Source organism: Mustela putorius, unplaced genomic scaffold, assembly GCF_011764305.1.
Source record: "Mustela putorius furo isolate JIRA1106 unplaced genomic scaffold, ASM1176430v1.1 tig00000788_pilon_pilon_pilon, whole genome shotgun sequence".
NCBI lineage: Eukaryota > Metazoa > Chordata > Mammalia > Carnivora > Mustelidae > Mustela > Mustela putorius.
Genome location: NW_025421481.1, coordinates 4,813,232 through 4,835,652, shown reverse-complemented (window position 1 = coordinate 4,835,652; position 22,421 = coordinate 4,813,232). Strand labels below are relative to the sequence as shown.

General features: G+C 37.0%; 1 protein-coding gene across 3 annotated transcripts in view; it reads left to right on the top strand.

The window, feature by feature from the left end:
* ANO4 (anoctamin 4) overlaps nucleotides 1-22,421 on the top strand; it is a 457,427-nt gene that overhangs the window by 356,262 nt on the left and 78,744 nt on the right. For all 3 annotated transcript variants that reach the window (XM_045084796.1, XM_004742962.3, XM_004742961.2), the window contains 5 exons: nucleotides 5,026-5,081; nucleotides 7,714-7,835; nucleotides 12,143-12,277; nucleotides 13,350-13,446; nucleotides 17,889-17,949. In XM_045084796.1, the coding sequence (XP_044940731.1) occupies nucleotides 5,026-5,081; nucleotides 7,714-7,835; nucleotides 12,143-12,277; nucleotides 13,350-13,446; nucleotides 17,889-17,949 (471 nt within the window). The remainder of the gene's footprint in view (nucleotides 1-5,025; nucleotides 5,082-7,713; nucleotides 7,836-12,142; nucleotides 12,278-13,349; nucleotides 13,447-17,888; nucleotides 17,950-22,421) is intronic.

Below are 22,421 nucleotides of genomic sequence, written 5' to 3'. Positions count from 1 at the left end.
TCAGTGAACATAACTGATCTTTTAGATCACTCCCCAAAACAGCAGAATACCTTTTTTTTTTTTTTCAAATGCATATAGAACATAACCAAGATAGGCCATACTTGGGGACATAAAATAAGACTTAGTAGATCTAAAGGGATTCAAATCGTACAGAGTATTTTTGACCACAGAAGAATTAAATTCAATGTTAATATGAAGGTGATCTCTAGGAATATTACAGATATTTAAAACTAATAGCTTTTAAATAACTCATCAGTGAAAGAAGAAGTCAAAAGAAAAATCAGCATGTTGTTCTCAATGAAAATGAAAATTAAATATCAAAATTTGCAGTATTTAGGGACTAATTTATAGTGCTATGTGCCTATATATAAAAAGAAAAATCCAAATTAATTACCACCACTTCCACCTAAACAAGAAAAAGAAATTAAAGTAGGTAGATGAAAAGGAATAATAAAAGAGAAGAAATCAATGAAGTAGAAAACAGAAAAAATAATACAGAAAAAAAAATAATACAGACCAAAAGCTGTTCCTTTGAAAAAAATTATAAACTTGTGACCATACCCAAGGTGACTTACCAGTGAGTCATGCCCAGTGTAATTCCTTTCCCTTAAGTGTAGGTAGAAACTGTAGCTTACATTTAGCCAACAGAACATTGCAAAGCTAATGGTGTCACTCCTGTGGATTATGTTACACTATATGGAAAAGTTCAGATCTTCCAGATGTGAAAGAGTTCTTAACCAGTTTGACATCAACTTAATCAAAGGGAAGATCATCCTGGATGGTCCCGACCTAATCAGGTAAGCCCTTTAAGAGTGTGTAGGCCTGTCCCCAGCTCAGAAACTTGCGGCAACAGGGACTCCTTCTCTCTGTTGCTGGTTTTGAAGAAGCAAATTGTGAATATAGCAACTGCAAGGAAATTAATTCTATCAATAATCAGTGGATCCTTTCCTAGTTGAATCCCCAGGTAAGAATGCAGTCTAGGCCAAACCTTCGCTTTGGTTTTGTGAGACCCAAAACAGAAAACGTAGGTAAAACATGCCCAGACTTCTGAACAAAAGAAACTGTGAGATAATAAATGGCTATTGTTTTTAGCTACTGCATTTCTCGTGATTTATTACAGTGACAGAAAACAAATACAAATTTCCAACCAGGCTTATCAGAAAGAAGAGAGTGGAGTGCACTATGATGAGCACTGGGTGATATATGGAAGTGTTGAATCATTACATTATATACCTAAAATATAGCCCTGTATGTTAACTGGGGGTTAAATAAAAACTTAAAAAAATAAGCTTATATATATAAGCATGAAAAATAAGAAGAAAGAACCTAATTAGATCCATATGGATTAAAGGAATTGAATTTGTACTTGAAAATCTTCTCACAGAAATACCTCTGCAGGCCCAGATTATCTTACTGGTAAATTCCATCAGACATTCAAGAAAGAAATAATACCAGTTTTACAAAACTCTTTCACAAAATTGAAGTGTGGAGAATATGAGAGCCGTTTTACTCAGGTACCTAAACCAGGGAAAGACTGTACTAGAAAACTGCAAATCAATATACTTCAATGAATATGGAGGCTAACATTGTAAACAAAATTCAGTCAATAAAACACAACAATATGTAAAAAGGATAATCCATCATGATCACGTAGGGCTTATCTAGGTCTGCAAGGTTGGCTTAGTGTTTGAAAATTAATCAACGTAACACAACTTTGGCAAAGTGAAAAAGGAAAATAATATGGTCATCTCCACAGATACAGAAAAAACATTTGGCAAAATTCTGCATTTGTTTGTGATAAAAACTCAGCAGACTATGAAAAGAAAGGAACTTCCTCAACCTTAGTAAAGTACATCTATAAAATACTTAGAGTTAACATTGTACTTGATGGTAAAAACCAAAGCCTCCCCTGAAGATAAGGAACAGAACAAGTATTTCTTCTATTATATTCATCATTTCACTATCCAAAATGCAGTAAGACAGGAAAAATAATAAGCATCCAAACCGAAAAAAGAAGTAAAACTGTATTTAGTCTCAGATGACATGATCATCTGTATAGAAGCTCCAACAGGATATACAAAAACACTAGTAGAATGAGTAAAGCTATGTTGCAAGAAACAAAACAAATACAAAACTCAATTGTAGTTCTATAAACTAGCAACTAACACTAAGGAATTAAAATTTTAAAGACCATACCATTTATAATAATATCCAAAAAATGGAATACTTATCTGACAAGAGATATGTAAGGGGTGTCTGGACAGCACAGTTAGTTGAGCATCTGACCCTTTTTGTTGTTGTTGTTGTTGTTTTAAAGATTTTATTTATTTATTTGACAGACAGAGATCACAAGTAGGCAGGGCAAGGGGGAAGCAGGCTCCCTGCCGAGCAAAGAGCTCCATGCGGGGCTCGATCCCAGGACCCCGAGCATGACCTGAGCTGAAAGCAGAGACTTTAACCCACTGAGCCACCTAGGTGCCTTGAGCATCTGACTCTTGGTTACAGCTTGGGTCAAGGTCCTCAAGGTCCTGAAGCTGAGCCCTATATTTGTGACTGTGTTCACTGCAGTCTGTTTGAGACTCTCTCTCCCTCTCCTTCTGCCTCTCCCCATCTCTTTCTCCCAAATAAAATCTTTTAAAATTTTTAAAAGATCTTTTAAATCTTTTAAAAAGGTATGTAAGGTGTATACACTGAAAACTGCAGAACATTTGTGAGAGGTATTTAATATTTTAATAAATATATCTTGATACAATCTGTTCATAGATCAAAAGACTCAATATTGTCAATTCTACCCAATTTAATCTATAGATTAAATTTGCAATCTCAGACTCCCAAGGTTGTGCATGTGTATGTGTCTATGGTAATTGACAAGCTGATTAAAAAATTTATAACCTAGAATAGCCAAAATAATTCTGAAAAGACAAAAAGCACAAATGGAGGGCTAACATTACTTGATTTCAAGAATTATTATAGATCCAAAGTAATCAAAAGAGTGCGGTGTTGAGGTAAATATAGACAAATAGATCTGTGGAACAGAATAGAGAATCTATAAGTCAATCCTCACACCTGTGGACAATTGATTTTGACAAATGCTTAAAGAGTCAGTAGACAGAGGATTCTCTTTTCAAAAAATGGTGCTGGAACATTTCGTACCCATATGCAAAAAAAAAAAAAAAAATGAACCCATATATAAAAGTTGACTTAAATAGATCATAGATCCAAATATAAAACCTAGGGGCCCCTGGTTGGTTCAGTCAGTTAAGCATCTCCCTTTGGTTCAGGTCATAATCCTAGGGTTCTGGGATCGAGCCTCACATTGGGCTCTCTGCATTGGGCTCTCTGCTCAGCAGAGAACCAGCTTCTCCCCTGTCCCTTTCCCCCAATTGTGCTGTCTCTCTCAAATAAATAAATAAATAAATAAATAAATAGTATCTTTTAAGAATTCAAAAAATAAGTATAAAACCTAAAATTATAAAAACCCCCAAAGAAAATTTTCATGGCCTTAGGTTAGTTTGGAATTTCTTGAAAACAATTCATAAAAGAAAAAATTGGATAAACTGGACTTCATCAAAATTAAAGCTTTTGATTTTTGAAATATATTTTTGAAAGAATGAAGAGAGAGTCCACATACTATGAGGAAAAAAAAATTCAAAGCATATATCTAATGAAAGACATCTAGAATATATAAAAAATAGCCATAACTAAATAAAACAATTAATGGACATAAGATTTTAACAGATATTTCAGAAGAGAATATATACAGACGGCAAGTAATGTTAAATATATACCCACCATATGATCTAGTTATTCCATTTCTCAGTATTTTCCTCAGAGAGCTAAAACCAGATATCTATACAAGGACTTTTACATAAATGCTCACAGTAACATTATTTGTAATGTTTCAGGACTGGAAACAAATATCAAGAGGAATACATAAACAGTTAGAGATCCATATGATGGTATACTCAGCAGTAAAAAAAAAAAAAAAAAGAGTTACTACATGGAGGAATCTCAAAATAATTATCTTAAGTGAACGAATTTGGATAAAAAGGAGTAATGTTGTATAATTCCATTTATATAAAACTCTAGAAAATGCAAACTGATAATGACAGAAAAAAGATCAGTGTTTACCTCAGAGATGGCCTAGGGAGGAGTGCAGTTATGAAGTGGCATGAAAAAACTTTGGGGTATGGATACGCTTACTATCTTGACTATGCTGATGGTTTCAGGTATGCATATATAAGTCAAATCTCAAATTGTGTGTTTTAAATCTGTGCCATTTATGATATGTCAGTTATGCCTCAATAAAGCTATTTAAAAAAAATCCACATATCCAGGGCACCTTGGTGGCTCAGTCAGTTAAGTGTCCAACTCTGGATTTCAGCTCAGGTCATGATCTTTTAAAATTTCAAGTCAAGGTCAAGGTCGTGAGGTCGATCCCTGCATCAGGCTCCATGTCCAGCTTGCAGCGTGCATGAGAGTCTCTCTCTCTCTCTGTCTCCCTCTGCCCCTCCTTTCCCTTGTATGCTTGTGCTCTCTCTCTCTAAAAAAAAAAAAAAAAGTCATAATCCCAGCACCCCTCCCCCCTTTTATGCATGAGAAAATTGAGGCCTGAGGACAAGAAGACTTTTTCAAAATCACACCGCTAGTCCACTACGGAAGGGCTAGATTTATCCACATTAAACTTCTGAATAAAAATATAAAAAGAACTGGTAGAAAACCTTTTTTGGGGGGGTATGATAAATTCATCCACTTTCTCAGTATATTCCCATCTTTGTGCCAGACACTGTACTGAGTATGCTTCACTGTTTTGTTTCTATTTGAAAATCCAGTTTCCCAGCCCTTGATTCCGATTTCCTAGCAGATAGAAAAACTTTCTAAACTGTTGGAGTCCCCAGCTCGGTTTGAATCACATTTGAAAGCTTAGATTGTTTTCTCCAAAAGTATCACTCTTATATTAGTCATGAATGTTGTGAGAACTCAAACTCAGTATTAATTCAAAGTGAATTTTTTTTGTTGTTCTAGGTCTGAATCGTTTGCTTACCAATGGCTCCTATGAAGCTGCATTTCCTCTGCATGAGGTATTGTCCTGCGTTTCCTCCGTCAATTTCTTGTTATTAAATCAGCTTCTGGGAATAGTCATTAATTGAGTTTGTTGATATGACATTTGTTCAGAATGAATTGAATTTTTTCAATGGGTAATTAGGGAGGGCCTACTTGAATTGTGATATCTCTCCCCCAGCATAAGTTTATTTCAATATATATTTTTTATGTAATTGTAAGAGTACTTGAATCAAGAGTCACTCAGCATAAATTCAGAGGAATCAATGAGGGACTCCAAGTCGTAAAATAAAGAAGCATTGAAAATTTGCATGAGGCACCAGACCTGTGGGGAAAATGTTCCTGAAACATAGTCTCTGTAACAAAGAAGTTTATAGCTATTCCTTAGAGAGTAGGAGGGAGTCATCTTGAAAAGCCTCTGGTAATCAAAGGGTGGTGAATGGAAATGAATAATATTGTATCTATTATTTCTCATTTAAGACATATAAATTTTGATATTCTCTTTATTTGCTACATGGGTTTTGTCATATATAAGGACTTTAGAAATATAACTCTGGTTATCCGTAACCTTACTTTCCCCCTTTAATCTTGGGTTATTTAACCCAGAATTCTCTTGTACACATAGGTTTTTGGGGATATAATCCTTGCCATTGGTGAGAGTTTGTTGTCATCTTCATGGTGTTGAACCCCTACTTTGTACCAGTCATTGTGTGACAAAGAGAGCACAGAGATAATTATCCTTGCCCATTCCCTGTAGGGCCTCACAAACTAGTGAGCCTGGACCTCCTAGGAGTTATTTCCAGAAGTCTTCTCCTGGAAGCAATGTTAACAGTTTGCCAGTAAACTTTGCAGAACAGTTCCAACAATTTGGAAATGGCAAGTCTTTCCAAAACATGCCTTTTATTTGGCTTACAGTGCTGTTCCTGTTGTTTTAAACACCACAAGGATGCAAAGACAATGGGGAATTTTATAAATCTTGTTCATTAAGAAAATGAAAAGCTTTGGCCTCACAACTTACTCACAGACTTCCATAAAATATTTTTGGAATGACAAAAGCAAATTTTCATTTGCTTTTTTGTCATATGAAATTTGTCATGTGAAAATTTTCATTTTCATGTGACAAAAGCAAATCTTGTTTCACCCAAAGGTTTTCTAAAGACACACACAGGTGATTCTGAAATTTCAAGACAGATTCTCACCCCCACATACACACACACAAACATCATGTGGCTTCCTGTAGTTATTCATTGGACTGGCAAAAAAAGGTTTCAGTGACAACTGCATCACCCCCCCACAGCTGGGCCCTTGCCCGTAGTGAGGGCAGGGTCTGAGCAATGGTAGGTGTGCAGAAATATCTGTGCAGGTGAGTAGGTGGCAGGTGTGAGGATGTCTGAGAAGATGCAGCTCTGTAACCACATAGAGTAATTCAAGGCCTCTTCTCTTTGGCTTGCACATCTCAGTAAAGCCCTGTATTCTATAAGAAGAGACCTTCCAAATTAGTAATACCAGCAATAGTAACATAATCACTTCTGAATCTTTACTCTCAGTTTAACATAATTGTATTATTTAACATCCTAATGACCTTCAAAAGCAGAAAAGCAAGAAGGGCAGATATTGTTGCCCTTGTTTCATGTTACAAATTTAAATAGAGTTTTAGAGAAAAGTTGCCCCCTCTAGTTATGGTGGGAGTTGTTTGTTGAGCTGAGGCTAGAACCTGAGTTTCTTGTCTCTCAGCCTCATTCACTTTCCACTAAGCAAGACCTTCTCACGTTAGTGTCAATAAGTAGTCCACTTCCAGAAAGTACTTTTTCTGTTTATGAAGCTAACATCACCACTAACTGAACTCAGAAAAACCTGTACCTGTCTGGCCCTTGGTCTTCTCATTTGTCCCATGAGGTGGCTGAATTAGATTTGAACTGTTGTAATTTTAAGGTTACACCCATCTTTTTTTTTTTTTTAAGATTTTATTTATTTATCTGACAGACAGAGATCACAAGTAGGCAAGAGGCAGGCGGAGAGAGAGAGGAGAAAGCAGGCTCTCCGATGAGCAGAGAGCCCGATGCGGGGCTCGATCCCAGGACCCTGGGATCATGACCCGAGCCGAAGGCAGAGGCTTTAACCCACTGAGCCACCCAGGTGCCCCTGGTTACATCCATCTTTTTATATTTTAGGGGTTTTGTATGGATAATGTAGAGATACAGCTGTGACTGTTTACCAACTGCCCTGTCTTGAGACAAATGGAAAAGAGAGCTAAGTTTTGGGCATGGCCTCTAGGCAAGACACTTTATTCACTCAAACCATGAAAGAAACCTAATGAGGCAGAAATGATTAGTTCCATAATGAACTAGAAATCTAAGACTCAGAGAGCTTAAGGTCTCCTACCTAAAAGTAGTGGAACTAAATTTGAACTCAGCTCAAACCTGCCTGATTCCTAGCAAGCATGTACTTTTTACTACATACCACCATCAACAAGATTATGTCCACAATAACTGTTTTCCTTTTAATAGTATGGATCCATTTCTTTCTTATATCACCCCTACCACTACTCCTTCCATAAAAGACTAGTGTTACTATCAGCTTTTCCTTATGGCTTTTTTGGATATTACCTCACGAAAGTGTTTTTTTTTTTTTTTTTTTTTTTTTTTATCCCAGGGAAGTTACAGAAGTAAAAACTCCATTAGAACCCATGGAGCGGAAAACCATAGACATCTGCTCTATGAGTGCTGGGCCTCCTGGGGTGTGTGGTATAAATACCAGCCTTTGGATCTTGTAAGGTGAGTTCTTAACCAATTGCAAATGTAAAACTTGCACAGAATGGTTTGGACAGGCTGTCAGCTGGGACAAGGAAAAATTCTGAGTCACAGAGCTTTTACGCAAATCTAGCTTCATCTCAAGAAGGGAACTCATAAGAGGACATTGGTCATTCTTGGTAAATTAGATCTCACTCTGATGAGGATAGTGCTTCTTCCAGAAAGGTCTCAGGAAAGGGCCTGTGAGATCAGTTGGGCCTCCCACAGGATTTTATATGGAGCAGGTCATCCATGTGACTGTTACTGACAAATTATCTATAACAATTGCAGAAATGTTATGTGCTTACATATATTAGTGAAAAATGGACTATTAGTTACTATCTATGTAAGTAGGAAAAATGGAGTTCTATCACTCTAATAAATTTCAGACTTATTATAATTTTCAACTAATAACCTTTAAAGATTATTTTAATTCTGCAAGTCAAATTTGTATATCAGCTTTTAGCTGATGATAATTGTACAGTGGAAATGTATGTTTTTTTAACTATTTATGTCCAAATTTCTGCCATGGCAGCATTATACTCCAACATCTCGTTGCTTATTTAGAGACTGGTTTTTAAGATTGGGTGGCAACAATCCATACTTCATGGATTCCTTATAAAAAAGAAAATCATGTCTCATTTCCTAGACTAGATGGATTCGGCTTTCTTTCCCTAGTGCCCCTAAAAAAATGAGCCCAGAGGAAAATGAAATAATACAACAACTCACTTTACATTTTATCTCCCTGGGTAGTCATTCTTCCTGCCAGAGTCCTAGTTACTAAGTATTTATTCCTACTGACCCAGAGCCATTGATGAATTGTGTACTTTCCTTTGTATTAGTAACAAATAATCCAGATAATCTGGGTGAGTGGAAAATATTTCGTGAGATGAGATTTTTTTCTTTTGACCAGTCTCAATGCATGCTAAAACAGTGGAGGAAGAAAAAAATAAATAAAAGTAAGTGCACTTCCCAGCCTCAGTCCCAATATTACAGGATTATACTGATCAAAAATTATAGAAGATTACTGCAGGCAAAATATCCACCCTCCTTGACAGTGTTTTGATTAAGACTTTATGAATATTAATTAATGAGCATTAATTAACTACCCATTGTGTTTTTAGTATGATGCTAAATAATCTTTTTTTTTTTTTTTTTTTTACTACCCATTGTAAGAGTTTTTGAGAGCGATGATGCAGACAGATAAGGCTTGAGCAAAGACTATGTGGGAGATCCCAGGATGGGATCATGAGAAACTCAACCAACTTTCCTTAATCTTGACAAAGACAAATGGAGCCACATATCTGAGAAACTCAGTTTCCTTCAGTAAAACAGGCTCTGCATACTTGAAACAACTAGAAAGCCATACAAGGCTATGTACAATTAGATAAAATGTGTGATGAAGGTGATTAGTTTTATAAAAATTTGGAAAAATGGAAAGGATAGATATGGGTTGGCACTTCTGTGGAAGGTTCTGTAGAGCTGAGCCTGGAAGAGAGTAAGATTTGTATAGGACAAAGGAAGGAAGATGAAAAACATAAGCAATTTTCCAATAGAACAATGCAGTGGAGTATCTAGGAAATATCAACTCTTGAATAGCTCTCGTCCTATAGATTTTGCTTCCTCCATGTCTTTTAATTCAGGCCACACCCCAGAACCTCCTCAACCATACAGCCTCCTTCACCTAATAACCTGGATGATGGCTGTTGTCCCATAATTGGTCTCCCTTTTTCTACTCTGGTCCCTTCCAATCCATTCTCTACCCTCCAAATAGAGTGATCTTTTTAGTATCAGTGAAATTCAAATCAAAACCATATTGAGATATCACCTTACACCAATTAGAATGATGAAATTGACAAGGCAAGAAACATAAATGTTGGAGAGGCTGCAGAGAAAGGAGAATACTCATACACTGTTGGTGGGAGGGCAAGTTGGTACAGCCACTTTGGAAAACAGTGTGGAGGTTCCTCAGAAAATTAAAATTAGAACTACTCTGATCCACCAATTGCGCTACTGGGAATTTACCCCAAAGATACAGATGTAGTGAAAAGAAGGGCCATATGCACCCTAATGTTCATAGCAGCAATGTCCACAACATTCAACCTGTGGAAAGAGCTGAGATGCCTTTCAACAGATGAATGGATAAAGAATATGTGATCCTTATATACAATGAGATATTACACAGTCATCAGAAAGGATGAATACCCAGCTTTTGCAAAAACATGGATGGACTGTAGGAGATTATGCTAAGTGAAGTAAGTCAAGCAGAGAAAGTCAATTATCATATGGTTTCACTTATTTGTGGAACATAAGGAATAGCATGGAAGACATTTGGAGAAGGAAGGGAAAAATGAAGGAGGGGAAATCAGAGGTGGAGACAAACCATGAGAGACTATGGACCCTGAGAAACAAACTGCATTTTAGAGGGGAGGAAGTGGGTGGATGGGTTAGCCCAGTGACGGGTGTTAATGAGGGTGTGTATTGCATGGAGCACTGAGTGTTATATGCAAACCATGAATTAGGATCACTACATCAAAAACTAATTATCTCAACAGAACAGGAGCTAGATGCTGGTTTAGATTTTTGATGTGCAAGGTTAAAATATAAACTTCATTTTCTGTTGTCACACACACAAAAAAAAAAAACTAATGATGTACTGTATGGTGACTAACAGAATATAATAAAAAAAATAGAATAATTTTTTTGAATTAAATCTGATTATGTCCTTTGAATGTTAAAACTCTCTTGTGATTTTTCCATTCTCTCAAGACAAGGATCAATGCATTTAGCGTGGTTTATAAGATTCACCAAGGCCCAGCCTCCGCCTGCCTCATCAGCCCATCTCTTGTTATCGGTGCACTGGGCACCTGGTCCCTTCTGCCCTTCTGCCACAGAGTCTTTTATACTTACGGTTCCTCTGCTGGAAACACTTGATCCTGTCCCCGTCTACCTAGTTAATAGTCACCTCCTCATAGAAGTCTTCCCCATGTAGGGTGGTCCCATGGTCTTGGTTGATACACTTGGGGAATTGTGTTCCTCTCCTTTTGTAGCCCTTTTCCCAGTGTTCTAATTATAAACTTATTTCTTTAATTGATTGATGTCTGTCTACTCTGTCAGCCTGTGAGCTGCACAAGAGCAGAGACCAAGCTGATTTTGTATCCTCAGTTCCTAGCACAATATTTGTCACATGAAACTTATATTTTTATTTGTTGGATGAATAAAAGAATATATCTGTTTATTTGAATGTACGTTGGAAAAGTCTTCGGAGAGTGGCAAGTTTCTGTTGGGTCACAGTGGAAGATAGGATAAATAATCTTTAGTCCACCTTTCAGAGCTTTTGGGAATTATTGAACATTCTAAGAGGAAAGCAGAAGCCAGGGTTTGGAAATAGGTGGTCAGCAACATTTATTTAGAATGAGAATGAAAAAATATTAGAATATTCTTACATTAGACTAAAAAGTAATTCACTTCTAACTAATGAAATCTAGCACTTGAGAGGCACAGAAAGCACAGCTCAGGTTGTATTCTAACATAAGTCAATTATATTATTAATGTGTTTGAGAAAGAAAAAGCAAAGAATTCCCTGACTTTGTACACTTATTATCAATTATATTATTAATGTGTTTGAGAAAGAAAAAGCAAAGAATTCCTTAACTTTGTACACTTCAAGGCACTAGGCAGACCAGTTAGTCTCAGAAAAATATTTACTGAGGTAGATGTTGAAACTTGTGAAAAATCATCACTTAGAAAAGTTGTTCTCAGTATCAATCATTTTGAATCTCTGTAGAGTTCTTTTCTTTCTAATAGCTTGTGATTCAAGCATTGTAAACATCTTAAAAAGCTACAAAATATTGGAAGAGGTGTTTACAATTTTTTGTAATAACTGTTTCCTATTTTTAAAGATATATGTAATGATAGTACATGTGTTACAAACAAGCACACACTCAGAAACAGCAAAGATGAGATGATGTGTTGTCACCACCACTTCAGATTCTCCTGGTTCTGTCGTCATAAGTGTTGTATCTTCCCGAATGGGCACTGGTTTATTCTGTGTTCTCAGAACAAGCTTGTATAGAATCATGTTCTTTTATGGAAGGGTTCATTCTATTTCTGATATATAATGATAGGAGAAGAAATTAAAGCCCGAGCCTTAGTTTGGTCAAGTGCTCTATTCTCTTGGATGCCTGTGTTATCAGCAAGGCCACTACAAAGTAACGTGACTGAGCAAAGTATTATAATGCCTAACTCTACACACTTCACTTTGATTTGTGAGGCTCCTGTGTCTTAAACAGGCGGTACTTTGGAGAGAAGATTGGGTTGTATTTTGCCTGGTTGGGCTGGTACACTGGCATGCTCTTCCCAGCGGCCTTCATTGGATTGTTTGTCTTCTTGTATGGAGTCATTACTCTGGATCACTGCCAAGTCAGGTACGGGGAGCTCTGGGTAAGCCTGCCTTTGCTTCTACGTAGAGGTGGGTGGTGGTGCTTTCGGGATGTTACCAGATTGTAGGACTTCTCTTCCATCTAACTTCATTCTCAGTCACTCCTGGGAAAAATTCAGAAGGCTCAATTTACTAGCTCTTCCATTTATTGCCCATGCTGCTGTAATCTTACCAGGGAAGCAAAATTTACATTTATGGACATATAAGCCACTCTGTGTCCACAAAAAAAAAAAAAAAAAAAATTGCTTTCATTCACTGGCTAAAAGTTGCTCTCTTTATGACCTTTTACCTTTTTTTCTTTTTGCTAATCCTGCAAAATAGTGGGCTAATAATCCTTTTTATGAATTCTATGTTTTTACAAGGACCCTTTAAACCTGAGCCAGAAAAACATCTTACCAACTTGTTGAGGTCTTGAGAATGATTCAGTGTTGAGGATTATTTCAGCTCTCTCACCAGAATATAGTTTAAGGTATTCATAGAGATTTTATTGCCAGGCTGGACAATGATCTTAAATAATAAAAGTAGCTTTTAAAAGTGATTGCAAAAGTAAAAGTGATTGATTGATTTTCCCACTTGTAAAAATATTTTACTCTGTGGTGGAGTTGTTAATAGGATGTAGTTTTCCCATAGAACTAATACATCACATTTTTATTTATCCCTCCATTATTAGTTTTCACTTATCATGCACATGGAGATTGAGGCAGGCACTTTTAGGTACCTGGTTGTTCCTATAATTCAGAATGAAATTGCTTCAAATTTCTACAGTGTTGTGAATGACTTTTGTTTCATTTAGGGTATAACATCCAGTGTTATGCTTCATGTATTTTTCAGAGTGTAACTTTTTAAAATGTAAAACCAAGAAACAACCTCATAAATAAGTAGGCTTATCAAATTATTAAAATGTGCAAGCACTTGTTTAATAAGAGATAAGGCTAGGAAGATTGTGAGGACAATAATCTACTGGGTCTTATTTAGTGGTTAAGGACTCTGGTGAAATTGGAGGGGAAAACACGCTCTTATGTCATTAAAAAGCAGTCCTTTTCTGTTCTCTTTTCCAGTAAAGAAGTCTGCCAAGCTACAGATATCATCATGTGTCCTGTGTGCGATAAATACTGTCCATTCATGAGGCTGTCAGACAGCTGTGTTTATGCCAAGGTAATTTCAAATCTGTAGCACTTTAGGTACATTGAATTTTCTATACATTTTCCAAGGAACAGGGGGTAACTATATTCTCTTTGTCATTTCTAGTCTTTGAGTCTCGAGTTTATGTTGTAGGAGAGAGTTAACGTTACCTCTGTCACTTGACATTCTAATTCAAATATGTTTTTTACTGTATATGTATTTTAAATGTATTAGCTCTGATCTTCATCAGAGGAGGCTGCAGTGTGCATACTGAAAAAATACAGTTGTTGGAGTTAGAGAAAGACTCAGATCTTGACGTTGCTCTTTACCATTTGTCAGTCCCAGAATAAGTTATTGACCTCTCTGAGCCATTGTTTTCCTATCTGCAAAGTGGAGAACATGATGCTTATTTCACTTGATTATTATAAAGTGTATACTGAGCAAAGTACTCAGCAGATGGTAAGATCTTAGCGAATGAGAGCCACCATCATCTTTCTCTTTCATTATTGTTATTGTCCAAAAAAATTTAGATTCAGGACTAGTTCAACTACATGCCTCCCTGACCGTGCACATGGACAGTTTCTTTGAGACTGAGCTTTCTCATCTCTAAAATGCGTGCAGTGACACCTGCCTTCTCTGTCCCATGGCTTGTCATGAAGACCAAAAAAGATACTAATATAATACATATGTGGAAAAAATAATTAAAAAAAAAAAAAAATACATAGCATCATTATGTCTATTATATGTTACTTCATGTTATGCCTTACTTTATTACAATTTTAGACACATGCATAGAATTCCTTATTTTTTACTTATGGGCCAGGTCACTAATACAAAGCAATAGCTGGAGTATAGGCTGTTGAGGACTTTTCCAAGACCACGACCTGTTAAGTTGCCCTGATTTCAGATACAAGAAGGGTTGGCAGACTTTACTGAATGTTTGCAATCCCTGCAGCTTGGATCTATTTAATTATACTGTTGGTATGGCAGAGTTTTGCTCGTTTTAAATGAGAGAACATTTGAGAACAGCCCAGGAGCCCACCCATCCATGATATCTATAGCATTGCAGGTGGCCGGTCTACGTGTGTAGAGCCCAAACCACAGCAGGCAGCTGTGATCTTAGAAAGATGTGCATACTTGCTGCAGGAGACCAAAAACGCACAAAATACTCTCCCCACCTTTGGAGAACGTACAGATAGACCCGAGTGAATGAGGAAAATTTAACAGAACGAGCTTGGGAAATACAGATTTGGTGAGAATCAAAAGTATTTTCTCAGTAATATAATCTTGTTTAAAGATCATGAGATCATCATTGAGCTCGAATGACTCAGGTGCAAGAATTCTGCTTTCTGGGATCTCAGAAACCGAGTCTTTTGTTGTTACTGTTGTCTGGAGCTATTTGTTTTTTATGTGGAAAGATATGCCTTGAATGAAGTTCTCTCTTAAGAGATCCACAATAATTCCCTAAAAGGATCATCATGGATAGTTCAGAGTGCTCAATTTTATAGGAGGTAGTTAAGCAGTTATCCTACCGAAAGTAAGATCTAGAATAATCATGATTATAATAATAGCTAGGCTATAGATATAAAAGTAGCTAGGCAACTTACATTTTATTTTTAATCCTTACAGCAAGGTAGACGTTATTACTCTCATTTCAAGATAGATATTATTACTTCAAGATAGATGTTATTACTCTCATTTTACTCAGAGGTAAAATTACTCATCCATGGTCACACAGAAATAATTGGCTAGGCCTTGGCTTATCAGACTACAAAACACATAATCATTGTGCCATACTGAGGCTACAAGATGTTTATATTCTGGATTTTAGAGTTGGTAGTGCCTTAAAAAACTTACTAAAATAAAAGCTAAAAAAAATGTCTCAGATGGAAGAATTGAAGTTCTATAGAGTTTCCTTTAGAAACTCCTTTTAGAAATGCTAAACAAATTTCATGGGGTTGAGGATACATAGGGATATTAGATCCAGTCAGAGCCCAGGTCCAATCTAACCAAGGGCTGTTCTGCTGGTCAGGAATGCTTTATCACCACCTTTTACATTTGCTAGGTCAGAAACCCACCTCAAATTGGCATAAGTGGAAAGGGACTTATGGGCTCATTTAACTGGAAAATACACTGGAATAGCTCACGCTGTCTGAGAACAAGGGCCTCCAGGCCTCAGATGTCCCTTTTTGGCTCCCTGTCCACATGATCCTTCTGCAGAGAAGTTCTCCTCACATGATCGGGAAGCTGGCTGCTGACTGCCGCAATATGAGTCTTCTATCTTCCTCTCTTTAAGCATGTTTTTATGCTTTTTAAAAATGCTTGGTCTGCTGGTTACATTGCTGTAACACTGGTTACAGAATGTCTGTTTCAAAACATGTGCATTACCTAGTTTGGAATTCTTTGGAGTCAGCTGTCTTCCCCCCATACTTCATTATTTTGACCTGTGCGTGTTTGTCCCCTGGAGGTGTCAACCACTTTGGGTAACGGTCAGAGGCCAGGCATTCAGCTCTCAGACCTGGAGAGCTTTAAAAAAGGAGAAGACAGTGTTCCCAGGCACCACTGTGTGCTGCACTTTTCCAGAGGACTTGTTTGGTCAGTGTTTCATTTTTAACTCAGCCAGGAATAAAACAGAATTAGGTGAAGCCACTCTCCCTTGACTGTAATCTATCAGCCCTGGAGTTTCAGAGGACCTGGACTGAGGAGAGAATACCTGAGGACAGCTTATGGCCAGGCTGCACCTTCTCATCTCCTCAATAAGGCAGAAGTCTGAACATCCGTGATATTACCCCAACAACCAGCTCCTGTGGTTTGGCCTGTTGTAGCTGATTTGGTGGGAGACACTAATTTTCCAATGACCATTGAGGGAGAGGCTGGAGTAGGACTTGTGTATTGCTCCAAGCTAAGCTCCCAGTCTGCTTGGAAACTGCCACTAACTCTCCCTGTATATCACCACCACCTCCATCACACACACACACACACACACACACACACACACACACACATCCAAGGCAACTTTCCATCTCCCCTGGGGTTTCTCACAGTCTTGTTTTTGTGTTTTGCTAGTTCCCAGAATCTACTATATTGCTTCTCTAGGGTTTATTTTGGCAAAGGGAGCCCTCAATCTATTTTAACTTACCATTTTATAGGAACCAGAAGTCCTTACTAACTCACCCCTCCTGATTCACATATTCCCAAGTAACTGCAGCAGAAAAAATGTCTCTCTCCAAATGTTTGTCTGTCAGTCCCAGGAAGGACTCTAATTGATTCTGTTTGAGCCACTTGCCCCCCAGTGACCTACATGAGAGACATCTATTACCAAGATAAGGAAGAAAGGTAAGGTGAACAGCCAAAAACAATGACCACCACAACTCATTCCATCATCTCCACCGATGATACTGGCCACAACTTCCACCAGCTCCCTGCAAATACCCTGATAGAGAGCACAGACCAGCCACATACCCTGGAACTCTCAGGCTTGATTTAATGCTCGGTGCATTAATACAATATATAATACAATTTAACACTCCCTCTGGCATATGAAATAAATTAGGTTTTGCCTTTTATCTACATTTGGTATTTGAATGCTGCTCATCTCTCCTATGTTCAAATAAAAAGAAGGCATAAACTTTTGGAAAATTTTGAAATACTTCACACTCTGATATAACAGGAAAAGACCTGTTTATAGTTGGCACATTCTCGAAGGGATGGTAAAGTATGTTTTATAGAGAGCTGTAGAACATCCAAAAAAGGTTATGCTTTATGAATGTATCAGTCATCATTTCAATTTAGTATGGCATTGGTATGATTTATCCTGAAGGCGGAAATGAGCATAGCAGTTTTGCAGGATGAATATCTTTGCTTTCTGCTGTGGTGTTTATGTTAGAATGTATTATCTAGCAATAAAGTTTTTGATAGCTGTCTTTGTGTAATGTGTAATAGGTAAATACAGTGATTATCTGAACCTTTAATAAAGGTAGAAGTGGATTTTGTTAATGGTCCACTCTCTTTTCTTTGTAATATTAAAATTCAGAGGGCATCCCAGAAAATGTTTGCCCAAAAATACACAAACAAAATAGGCATGTTTTCAAAGTGAATAAATGAGCCATTAAAAATAGGAATCAGAAGTCTTTAAAGCAGCAACAATAATACCTCCCTAGTCTTAAATATAGTAAGTATAACCATATGTCCACTAATAACAGTATTTATGGTGCATAAAAGAAAATTCTTAGCACCATTGGGGCTGCTGATAAATGTTCAGCTGCGTGATGCCCACATAAAGGGAACAAATTCTCTTTTGCATATCCAAACTACTTCATAGTTGGATGAACCCCCTTCTTGATTATGATCCAAAAGGAATAGCTCCCAAAGAAACCCTGCAAAATTCATTTATTTTTACAAAATCTGAAAAAAAAATGTGAATTGAAATATAGTATATGAGAAACTAGTTTAACTGTAATTCATAATGTTCCTAGGTAACCCACCTCTTTGACAATGGAGCCACTGTCTTCTTTGCTGTTTTCATGGCAGTCTGGGGTAAGTGTTCTGTATCCATGTCATTTGAGTTCCCTTTATTTGCTCTATAATAAGTTCCTTCAGAAATCTGACTTTGTCATGTGGCTATGAAAGGAACAGTCTCAAGTAATTTCATCTGGCCATTCTATTAGATATGAGCTGATAAAAAATATACTTAGTTTATTTAAAAAGTAATGTCATAGAGGAGAAATACATCTGATTTCTCTTAAACCTTCAACAATTTCATCAACATCCCATTATTAAAGTAAAATTCACCTCCTGTTGGAGATAAAAATAAACCTTATAGTATGTCAAAAAGTGTGGTAAAGATCTAAGTACTCATAGAAGTATACAGGACTTTCTGTTGTAAGTGGAATCTTTTCATCCAGCGAATGTATGAGTGCTCACCACTGGCTTCCTTCCAGTTTTGGTTAAAATGACCCCCCAAAAAACAAGAGCTACTTAAAAAACAGAATTGAGTTCTTCTAGATCAGCTAAGGTCCAGAGCTCTCATAATAACAAGGTATGATGGAACATTCATTTAAAGAATTTCTTAACCCAAAGAAAGTACTTACCCTACTTCATTGTAAAATGGGTTTCTTAGTCTCTTTCTCATCAAATCATTATAATGTTTAGATTTAGTAGTACAAAAAAGAGTCTGGACAAAGTTAGAGTAAACAGTTAATGGTGGTTACTTTTGAAGAGAAGTTCCCCTACCAGTTTGGAAATGGTAAGTGAGCAGGGATGAAAGACAGATTTTTACACTATATATTTTTACTTTGGTTTGAATTTTTCACAATTATTATGTACTTCTTCTAGAACTTAAAATGTCAGAACCCGTTTTGATGTTGCAAAACTCTGCTAACTCAAGGGTTAGGCTCATGTTGCTTTTCAAGTCTGTTCTTTATGTTTGAATATCTGATCTTCTCTATCTTTCAAATACCAGCTGAATTGTGATCTTCATTCTTCAAACTTTGTAATATTTTATTTCTGGCATTCTTTGGACACTTAAAATGATATGCATACGCAATTTATCTTCCCTAGTAGGTTCATGTTCCTCAAGGATCATTACGGTTATTGGCAATTTCATACACTTGTTTTGAAAACAGATTCATATTTGTTGGATGGATGGATACATGGATGTATGGATGGGAACAAGAAAAGAGAAAAGGGGTAGAGAAGCAAATTATCAAAAGGGTTTCTTTCTAAGACAGGATTTATAAGTGGTCTCTTTGACAACTGAAAATATAAAAACCTTGTTCCCTCCTGAGGTGACTTGTTCTAGGTATATTCTGTCTTCCCTGCCTAGAGATCTTCAAAGGCAAATTGCCTCTCCCACTACAGCTCTGTTGAAGGAACATGTCTTGAAACCTATGACTCCAGCCCCTCTCAGTCAGTGGGCATTGAACCCAAGACCTTAGTCAAACCATAACATAGTAAGTAGCTTAGAAAAAGACCTGAGATTCTATATGAAAAGACACTGGAAAGATCACCCACAGCCTTATTCTCAAACATGTGGATGGAAAAGTGTGAAGAGAGACAGGGAGTTAACAGTAGGAGTTGAGACAAACCATAAGTGACTCCTAATCTCACAAAACAAACTGAGGGTTGCTGGGGGGAGGGGGGTTGGGAGAAGAGGGTGAGATTATGCACATTGGGGAGGGTATGTGCTTTGGTGAGTGCTGTGAAGTGTGTAAACCTGGTGATTCACAGACCTGTACCCCTGGGGATAAAAATATATGTTTAAGAAAAAATAAAAAATAAATAAAAATATAAATAAATAAATAAATAAATAAATAAAAATAAAATAAAAATTAAAAAATAAAATAAAATAAAAAATAAATAAAATTTAAAAAGAATAAAATAAAAAAAATAATTTATTAAAAAAAAAGGAAAAAAGAAAAAAAAAAAAAGAAAACAGTAGGCATTGACACTGAAAAAATCCAGACAGAAGAGGAAGGGGGCAGAAAGAAGGAAATTGAGATTGACTGTGAGGTAGAAGCAGGGATCAGGAGAAATTAAGAACAAGTTGAAGTTATGAGAAACCAGAACCTAGAAATAAGCAAAAGCAAACTATAAAGGGTCCAGAACTCACTGGTAGCCAACCAGAAGAAAAATGCAGGACAGTCCCTCAAAGAGAAAGAAAGAACATAGCCAAGTCATGTTGTTAGTATAATATCGGGGTAAAGATTTAGAATCTCTTATGGCTGGAGTCTCTCAAACTGCTAGCTTCTGCCTCCTTTTCTAAATAGGCTCAGTCTTTTAATTCCCTTGGGATTCTTGCCTCCCTTGACAGTACTTGTGAAAAGCCTTCATTATCTGTGCTATACCTTAGCACATGTACATTTCCTCCCTTGCAAACAAAGGAAGCTAATCATAACAGAATTTTGGGTATGGGACTGAGCTCTCAGATTAAGAACGTATGTAGGATTTTTCTAAAACATCTTTGTATTTGCAACCGTGATAGAAGTATAATAAGCCACCCAGTGCTGAAGTTTTGCCATAGTTACAATTGAGGATACTTTATAAAATGTATTCATTTACTAAACCAGTGATTCTCAAACTTTTCCCAGTCATGACACACATATGAAATACTATTTGCACAGCATACTGATATACATTATGTGCATGATACTGTCCTGAGTACCTCTACCTTACCTGTCCCAAGAGATGAAGGTTTTATTACTTCTTACATATCTATAATCATCCCTCACATACCCACTGGGCAGATCTGCTTTAGGCTATGGGTCTACTATGTAATGAGTTTATTCTTATGTATAGAGAGTAATTTATTGGAAGAATTAATACACTAAGCTCTTTTCCCCACTTTAGTATTTAACCAATTTTGACTGAAATAATGTTTTCTTCTCCTGGTTTATCTTCTGAGACTGTAGAGAAATGAAATTCTGGTATAATGACATTTGTCTAAAGGGCGGAGGTCATCATCTCCCTTACTCCTCACCCAGTACCACCATTATAAAGGAGATTACATCCCTTCTTTAAAGGTTGTAGTGTCTTGTTCTGGTGATAACAAATAGCTGTATTTTATCCTTACCAACCTCATTGATTGGTGGTGGCTGCATGGAACATGAAGCTGAGTAACTTCTGAGTTGCAAGTGGGTGGATTAGAGATTTGACAGTCCTTGGGCTTGGAGAGTATCCAGTAAGAATCTGATGGATGTGCTGCAATAGCCTTTGGGCAAAAGGGAACATTTTAGGGCCACTCCAGGCAAGGCAAGCCTGGAATAATTCATCCTCTGAATTGCTTTCTTTTAGTTGACAAGTTGCTGCTTAAATCTTTTATGGTTCCCAGAAATGTGATAGTTTGAGAAAAAAGGACGAATTACCCCAGATGTTTCATTTTAGATGAGTCTATGCTTTTTGCAGAAATCTGGAATGGCGAGGGGTGCCTGGGTGGCTCAGTGGGATAAAGCCTCTGCCTTCAGCTCAGGTCGTGATCTCAGGGTCCTGGGATCAAGCCCTGCATTGGGCTCTCTGCTCATCAGGGAGTCTGCTTTCCTTCCTCTCTCTCTGCCTGCCTCTCTGCCTACTTGTGATCTCTGTCTGTCAAATAAATAAAGTCTTAAAAAAAAAAAAAAAGAAATCTGGAATGGCCAATAATAACAGCTGTAATAATAGCCTACTATTTATTAAGGGCATACTATCTGCTAGATACAATCCTATGCATTATACAGAATCATCTCAGTTAATTTTTATAGCAATACTTGAGGAAGATACTATAATTATCTTTATGTGATAGATGAGGAAGCTGGGAAAATAGCTAGAAAGTGGCAAAGCCAGGAGTCAAATTGGGGAATCTTGCTAGATCATGTACTGTTTATAACCCTATTTACTTCTGCTTCAGAGATCTAAACTTAAAGGACTGTTAAACTTGTCCCAAGCTCCATTTATGCTGTTTTGCAATGGTGATATTCTATAAAAGTGTGTCAGTTCTAATGGATCTCAGTTTAATGGTCCCAGATTCATCTTTTATGATTGACAAGTTACATTTAAGAAAACAAATGCACTTTATTTTGGGGAAATTGCCGGATACAGAGATGTTGAGAACAGATGTGAGTGGTTTACAAGACTTCTGAAGGACAGGGTTGATGTGTTTGTTTTGTTGCCTTTTGCTTTGTGTGTTCACCAGAGAAAAACTAAGGGCTCCACTTGGAACCAGTCTGCAGCAGCTGGGAAGGGCCTTTGTATGGGGTTAAAAGCATGACAAAACCATACTACTACCTTCGTGATAGAAGGGTCTCCCGGGGACCCTTAAGGTATACTGTGAGCCTAGGGCTCTGGGCTCAAACTACAGTGTGGCTCTTTCCTCAATGTTCATTTTTGTTCAGAACGATTCAAGAGACAGAACAATTATGGCCAAAATTAGCTTTTCTCTCTAAGGGGGAAAAAAAAAATGAGTCGTTAAGGAGCTAGATTTTGGCAGAGACTTGTCAGGAATCAGATTATCTTTCTCTTTTCTTCATTTCTGGGTT